The sequence below is a fragment of the Etheostoma cragini genome, chromosome 4 (genome assembly GCF_013103735.1).
Source record: "Etheostoma cragini isolate CJK2018 chromosome 4, CSU_Ecrag_1.0, whole genome shotgun sequence".
NCBI lineage: Eukaryota > Metazoa > Chordata > Actinopteri > Perciformes > Percidae > Etheostoma > Etheostoma cragini.
Window position 1 is genome coordinate 1,675,098 of NC_048410.1, and position 8,216 is coordinate 1,683,313.

Sequence of the window (8,216 nt, forward strand, 5' to 3'; positions counted from 1 at the left end):
ACCTGAACACACCTCCCTGTTAGACCAGCACGCCCAGAATGCACCTGAACACACCTCCCTGTTAGACCAGCACGCCCACGGGCGCAAAGATGGGCGCAGGTGCATTTTCTATTTACACGACATGGGCGTAGGACAGTCTTAAAAGAGCAAAGACAGCGGCGCAAGATAGGCTCCTAAGTGTTTTTGTGATTTTTCCTTTGGGGTATTAATGAGTTAAAACCCAGAGAAGAATGTTCAGATGCTTGTTTACATGTGTTGAGTTAACACTGTATCTTACAGCCTTTTTACAAATTATACGGCTTGTTTTATTTGAAAATGAAAATGTAGCCACACGGTTCTCCTCTTCCTCATCGCCAGTCTTGTGCTCCGTCTTTGTCCTGCTTGTGTGTGTGTGTGTGTGTGTGTGTATGTGTGTATGTGTGTCTGTGTGTGTGTGAATGTGTGTGCTGCTGGCAACTGCCGGGCCTGGCTGCTTGCTTGCTTGTTTGCCTGGCGCCACTATGTCACGTACAACATTTTATCCAACCTATCATTTCTTGTATATCCTGTATGCGTGCTAATGTAACTTAATACTTTGAACAACCTTTTGTCATAGAGCACGTGCAGTGTGTGCATGTGCAAATATCTTTTCCTACCGTGATTGGTGTCAAAAATGTTGATGTTCTTGGTAAACTTGGAGCTCTGGTGTCCTCCTCCCTGCCGCAGTCCTCCGAGCAGGCACAGCCGGCCAGTTGTGTCCCATATCACGCCCCCATACGAACGTTTACAAGGCATGATGGGTAGCGTAGTCCAAGAGCGCGTCTCTGTGTCATACACCTCGAAGGCTTTCACTGGTCGCTTACACTGGCGACCGCCTAAAAGATTATATAAGAAGAATAGTCATCAATATGATTGTAAAGATTGTGTATTGTGTAGATACTCTCGCACACTGTCTAACTCGCAAACAAAAATTTAAATTAAAGTTAAATAGTAGGCAACGTTTCGGTACTAGACCATCTTCAGGCCAATGGTGTTACATCCTGAGAAGCCATCTGTTGTAGGAGGTGCACCAATCAACATCTTCCACATGTCATCCAGCTAAAATACATCATATTTATTCACATAGCCATTACTGTCAATGGAGCTTTAACTTGAATACAACACCCTGTATAGTAAGGATAATAATACTTATCATACCAGAGCAATCTTTGGTAGACGGATATTGATTTCTGTATAATGAATGCACACAATAACATTAAATAAAGCATTCAGAGACAGACATATTTCCAAAACCTGCTGGTACCTGATCCATTAATACATAAATAGAGGAAAAATATCACAATTAACATAAGAGTCCTCACAAAAAAATCAATAAATTCAATTAAGGCAAAAAAATCATACTTGTATTAGAATTTTGCCAAATAATGCCAGTTGTTTTACACATACAGTGAAGCTTTTGCAGTGTAAACACACCCATGTTGATCTGAGTGTACCTGCCACGTAGAGCTTGCTGGCCAGCAGCTGTGTGTTGGCATCGTAGCGCGGCGTCGGCATGGGAGGAAGCAGCGCCCACACGTCCTTCCGAAGATCGTACTGCTGCAGGATGCTACGAGGGAGCAGATCAGCACCCATTCCCCCCACAGCTAGTGCCCGGCCATCTACACACACACACACACACACACACACACACACACACACACAGAGCAAAGGCAAGAGGTTCCATTTGAGTGCTTTTATGTATTTATAATGTATTGGATTAGCAGTAGGGGGGGTGATGGGGGAGATAAAAAATCGTATGTATTGTGATTTTTTTGTGTGTCGCTTTCTAAAATCTATCTCCCTCAGAGATCGGGTGAGAAGCTCAGTCATCCGTGAGGAGCTCGGAGTAGAGCCGCCGCTCCTTTGCATTGAAAGGAGCCAGTTGAGGTGGTTCGGGTAAATGGTATATGTGCCCCCTGGGCGCCCCCCTCGGGAGGTGGTCCAGGCAGGTCCAGCTGGGAGGAGGGATTATATTTCCAATCTGAGTCCCCTGCTGGAGCTGCTGCCCGCGCGATAAGTGGACGCAGATGGATGGATTATTAAAATCAATAATTTTACCTAGAATCAATATTTTTTATTTTTTTAACCAATGATTCACCTAAATATTTACTGTTTATTTTGTACTGCCAATGGCGAGTACATCATATCCGTTTCCAGCAAAACAGAGGGAGAGCAGAAAATACGAGAATCCATGTCGTGTACTTCTAAACAAATGTAACAAATGTCAGACTGACTGACTGATATGTGATCTTTTTTTCGAAAATGAGTTTTTAGAAATGTCTCATGATACATTGCCTCTAGAAGTGTCTTATTCAAATTTTGCTTTTGTTAAAGAAGGAAAAGAAAATCGCAATACTATCAAATCACAATACTTAGAATAGTAGAATCAATGAAAAATTTAAAATCCCAAATACAAATCCAATCGGCACCTACGTATCTTGACAGAATGAAAGCATATCACATATCAAATGCAAGGATTTTATGGATTACAGTTTAGTATGTTAAATATCTGGAGCCCACAAAGTTCCCGTAACTGCTGCGAAAATGAGTGGAACAATAACAAGCTGCTCAACACTAATCCGCTTGTGTTGACCAATCCCAGCAGATGGAAACACCTCCCTGGCGCCTAATTTTATGAAGTGCTAAAAAAGAAATCTACAAAGCTAAAGAGTTGGGTGAGAAGTTCGTGACGAAGCATGAGACTGTGACAGACGTGGGAAGGACAAGGAGTGCAGCAGCAGAATAATAAAATAATAAAAAATGCAGTCCACGGCTGGCACTTTGGCTCGACACCTCTAGCATTAGAATGGAAGTGGGTGAGAGTGTTGACACGATGGAAAATACAGCCGAAAAAACAGAGAGATGCAGGGAAACAGCCTGTGTTTCATTTTTTCTTTATTAATTGTTTAAGTGTATCTATATAAATTACACATATTTACTTCTAACCTCAATGATTCTACGTTACATAACTAACAAAATGGGAGAAAAGTTTACAAATACTTTATATTCATTACCTGAAGTTCTTTGTCTGGTATCTGGAAAATAATAATTCTACACATAAAAATGGCACCATTAGTCAAATCAGTGACTGATTATCCTTTCAAAAATTACATATTTGTTTAAATTTGGCCCTATTGATCATTTTGTCAGACTATTTGTCTCCTTTTGAGCTGCTGGGGATGAGCAGCATCGCAGGGCTGGTGATTAATGATTGGTCAGAGAGATGGAGAGAACCGCCTGCACGCCGCCAATAAGTCTGTGTGTGTGTGTACAGAATTAGTCTGTGTTCCACGGACACTGATAGATGCACGCTGCACGCTGGAATGAGTACAAACTCATCCAAGGCTGAAGAGATGTAGCAGTCTCTAGATGATTTCTAGAGACTGCTGGACAGGCTTCCCATTGAAATACATTACCTCAAAATTCGTAATCAACACACGAAAATAACATAACAGCCCATTTACGTGAGCTGTTCACACACTGCCATGAGACTGGGCTGGAATAAAGGGAAGAGTCAGAGCCCGAGTACTGCTCCGTTGGTAAAATGGGAAAACATTCTTAAGACTTCTTGGTTACAATTGAAGTGTATTCAACTGTTTAAATTATGCAATGTGTGTTCAAATCTATCGGACGTTCACTATAAAGTGCAGTTAAACTGATCATCTCTACACATACTGTAGGTGGACAACACGTTGAATGGTAAATAAAAAGTGAATAAAAATGACTTTTATTTTAAACGTTAGAAAGCTCCCTCCAGAGCCACAGAACACTTTATACAAAGGGGTTCCCAGGCTGAGTAGTCCTCAACGTGACGAGTTCTGTAAACTGAACCAATGGGTGGAGGTTCCCTTTAAATTAGGGCTTCAGTCTGTGGCATTTGAGTGGCCGAGTTTTGAAGTTAGGAACAATCAGAGCTTAAAGGCAGTTGAAGGTGAAAAATAATTTCCAGTACAAGACCTAAATCTGTTTTTTGTTACCTTAGTGCACAATAACATACATGTAGATGACTGATGTGTCACTGCTTGACGGTCTCCTAATTCAACATAAAAAATTATTTCTAACTGGGTTTTCAGCATGCCATGCCTTCATATCGGAAAAATTACAAAATTATGTATTTTTAAAGATGGCTGGATGCAGATTAAAACGGCTTGACTTTTGTGTGCACAATTGAGGTTTACTATTGTTATCCATCAGTCTTTTGAAGTAATCTTTAACATTCATTCTAACACTAGTTAATCTTGTCAAAACAATACCTAAACGCGTAGCAATCGGGGGTATTATTCCTGACAGTCTGGCTTTGAATTTTCCAGAGAAACCACACCTGCGTGACGCGTTCATTGTGCTTCGGTGTGTTCCAAGGCCCTTTTATTGGCCACCGGTCAGCCGTCGTTTTAGTGTGTCAGGGCCATGAGGTCTCATTATTCCCAACTTTGCACACACCACTGTACCACACCGTTAAAACTAGAAGCCTACATGTCAAAGCATTAGTTTACAATTAAGTCACAACTCATAAACTCTGGGTTTCAAAGTGTAACTGCGTATTCTGATGTGTCCATACCTTTGACAGTGATGGATAAGCCCATCAAGGCCTCCCGCAGAGCACTCCTCTTCCTCCACTTCCCTTCGTCTGTGTTGTACATCTCCACCACCTTCAGGGGACTCTGGTCCTCTCCCACTCCTCCCACCACCAGGATTTGTTTTCCCAGCACTGCCACAGCTGCCCCGGCACGAGGGGTGGGCATGGGTGCCAAGCTCATCCAGCGGTCCCCCTGCAAGCAGGGACAAGCAGCATTCAGGCGCTGCAATTTTCCCACGTGGTGGAGGTTTTACTTTTCCTAAGTTATTTAGTGTTATAAGTATTTAGTGTACATCTTCAGTGCAGGGATTTGCTTCACGTATATGTAAACCTAGTTTATTTCCAATTTAAATCAACTGATAGGCGACAGGAATAGGGTTGGGAATCGTTCGGGTTTTTCAAATACCCGAGCTAAAGAGATACTTCGGTGCAGGTGTCGAAACATCGCCTGAACCAAAGATTTATTTAATAATGTAATAGCCAATAACCAAAATAACCAGATGGGAAAAGGGTATTTTACAATAACTTTGAATGCACTCCGACGCTTACGCTACCAGCTTCAAGTGAACGCACCGTCGGTGTTTTTCCCACAACAGCAACGGCACGCTGTAACGTCCCGGTGTCTGAATCCTCCACAGGGAAACAGAGTAACCTTTTACACCGTCCTTCACGTCCATTTCGGAGCGTCAGAGTGCAGAGCAGGCCTTTGGGTGCACTGGTTTAGGAACCATTGCTGTATTAGCTGTAGGTTTCAGTAACCAACCCTAATCTCATCTCTACTACACACACATGTACCCATCAGAAGACACCAATGGGACGAAGGAACAACGCAACATGACAACGTTGCCACAACCCGGAGCAGGAAAATCACCTGCTATTATTATTATTAGATATTGGTTATTTAGGCACCGATGATGTATCAGCACCGGGTTTCGGGACCCAACTCTAGACAGGAACATTATATTTCGTGTAAATCTTCAAGCTTTATTTCCCCCTTTTTATTTAGTGCATTAGAGAAATGTAACATTTGATGTGTTACGTTTTGAGCGTACGTGTTTCTTTTCTTAATATATTGAAAATATAAATTGTTGCTTTTTGTATTGAAATTTTACAGTATTATTTTACCAACTGATTGTTGTTTTGACATCACTATAGTAACAATACGTTGTCAGTCATGTACTAGGAATACACATTCCTAGTCAGGAAGAAAATGACACATTAGATACAGCGTCTGTCTGTGTTGCACTTGTTTGGTACCTCGGGGGAGTAGAGCTCCAGGGCCGGGCAGGGCCTCCCTGCTGCGTCGCAGCCCCCCAGCATGTACATCTGCCCCCCCACCTCAGACAGAGCGTGGTAGACACGGCCGCTGGGCAGCCGTGCCAGGCTCTGCCAGTGAAACTCGTGGGCTGAAGGTACGGCCATGGCCTCAGCACCCCAAGGGAGACTCGGCGAGGCAGGGAGGGGTGAGGGAGTAGGCCAGAGTCAGGGATGTTTATGGGGGGTGGGGTGGATTAATCAGAGGAAGCTGAGAAGACGGAGGTGTGGAATAGCTGGAAGACTTGAGTCAGGGCCCCAGGGTGAGGGGGAGGCTCTTTGTTTGAAAGGTGAAGGGGAGGTGAGCTGGAGGAGTGTCGGATCAGTTTAAGGCCCGGCTGAACTCTCCTCGGTCTGCCACCTCACGCAGGGTCCTGGAGAAGATATCAGGTGGAAATGGATTTAGCAGTTGAAAATACAGATCAGCGTGTTAAAAAGGTGAAGAAGCAGCGTATGCATTAAGAAGCAGCGCATGCATTTTGAAGCAGCGTATGCATTAAGAAGCAGTGTATGCATTTTGAAGCAGCGTATGCATTAAGAAGCAGTGTATGCATTTTGAAGCAGCGTATGCATTAAGAAGCAGTGTATGCATTAAAAAGCAGTGTATGCATTTTGAAGCAGCGTATGCATTAAGAAGCAGCGTATGCATTAAGAAGCAGTGTATGCATTAAGAAGCAGCGTATGCATTTTGAAGCAGCGTATGCATTAAGAAGCAGTGTATGCATTTTGAAGCAGCGTATGCATTTTGAAGCAGCGTATGCATTAAGAAGCAGCGTATGCATTAAGAAGCAGCGTATGCATTAAGAAGCAGTGTATGCATTAAGAAGCAGTGTATGCATTAAGAAGCAGCGGATGCATTAAGAAGCAGCGTATGCATTTTAATGCAGCGTATGCATTAAGAAGCAGCGGATGCATTAAGAAACAGCAAGCATTTTCTGTGGAGTTACATGAGTGGACACACAGTAGCCTAGAAGATGTTATCACTCAGCGACATCTTCAGTAAAGCGTACTTAAGTACAGTTGGGGGGTAGTTGGCTTAAATTGATTAATTTGGGGTTTTGAACTAGCTTTTGGACACAATACAAACTATTTGAATCAATCACATTGTACTCTCAGGATACATCGGAAGCGTAAAATAAACCGTGCCTACAGTCGGATGCCTATAGTTGGTGAAAAAAACACTATGCTATATAAGGTAAACCCAAACCATGACCCGCAGGATTAAATTTCACTGTTGGTATCGTGATAGGGACAGAACAGAGCAGAGAAATCAAAGGGAGCGGGACGGAGCTGGAGGTTAAATAAACAAATTACGCTATGCTGCAAAGCGGTGAGTGCTTGGCTACTATATTAAAAAAATAGCAACAGAGGAGATAAGAGGTAAGATACTAATCAGTCTCTCTCAGTCTCAAATACGCTGGAATTGCTGCGCTCGGGAGTCTCTTGGGATTTCGCAAGACAGGATTTTTTTGGTGGGTCACGTGATCGGGACATGACAGGAGTAATTTAGTGGGCTCGGGATGGGATTGGGACGACAATTGTTCCCCGTGTCTCCCTGTAGTATACACACAATACTGTAAACATGATTAAGCTGATTGGCAGCACATTTGATAGTTTACCAATCTGTCTTTAATTACTAAATTCAGAGCTCAAAACATAGTAAGTATCAGTGTGAGGCATGTCATGCTATTTTTAGGGGAACACTCACTACCTGATCTGTCAAGTTACTCAAACTCCAATCCAAATCAGTAGCTCAGAGCAACTTTAGCTTACATCTTCAACGTTTTGCATTAAAAAAAACACCCAATTCCATGTAAGAATTCACTTATGTCGCTGAAAGATAATTTTGTTTGGTCAGATTTGTATTTGTCTCATTCAAATAAATCCCCAAGACGTGGAGTTACAAGGTGTCCTCTTCTAATTCAAAGGTCCCATGGCCTGAAAATGTCACTTTATGAGGTTTTTCAACATTAATATGAGTTCCCCCAGCCTGTCTATGGTCCCCCAGTGGTTAGAAATGATGATAGGTGTAAAGAGAGTCCTGGGTATCCTGCTCTGCCTTTGAGAAAATGAAAGCTCAGATGGGCCAATCTGGAATCTTGCCCCTTATGAGGTCATAAGGAGCAAGGTTACCTCAACATTCACTGCTTTGCCCGCCCAAAGAATTTGGTTTTCAAACAAACAAAGTGGGTTAAGGTCTATATAAAATAGACTTTAGATACAGTATTAGGGGACCACTAAGGTCTATATAAAAGAGACTATAGATACAGTATTAGGGACCACTAAGGTCTATATAAAAGAGACTTCA

The 8,216-nt window shown here is 42.6% G+C and overlaps 1 protein-coding gene and 1 long non-coding RNA gene across 2 annotated transcripts in view; one reads left to right on the forward strand and one right to left on the reverse strand.

The window, feature by feature from the left end:
• Nucleotides 1–8,216, reverse strand: part of klhdc8a (kelch domain containing 8A) — a 34,715-nt gene that overhangs the window by 13,527 nt on the left and 12,972 nt on the right. Inside the window, exons 3-6 of the mRNA XM_034869914.1 lie at nucleotides 5,852–6,282; nucleotides 4,577–4,787; nucleotides 1,473–1,637; nucleotides 636–854 (exon numbers count right to left, since the gene is read on the reverse strand). Of these exons, the coding sequence (XP_034725805.1) occupies nucleotides 636–854; nucleotides 1,473–1,637; nucleotides 4,577–4,787; nucleotides 5,852–6,016 (760 nt within the window). The 5' untranslated portion in view covers nucleotides 6,017–6,282. The remainder of the gene's footprint in view (nucleotides 1–635; nucleotides 855–1,472; nucleotides 1,638–4,576; nucleotides 4,788–5,851; nucleotides 6,283–8,216) is intronic.
• The window catches only part of LOC117943657, a 356-nt gene continuing 241 nt past the window's right edge, over nucleotides 8,102–8,216 (forward strand). The window contains exon 1 of the long non-coding RNA XR_004656401.1: nucleotides 8,102–8,150. This is a non-coding gene — a long non-coding RNA (uncharacterized LOC117943657). The remainder of the gene's footprint in view (nucleotides 8,151–8,216) is intronic.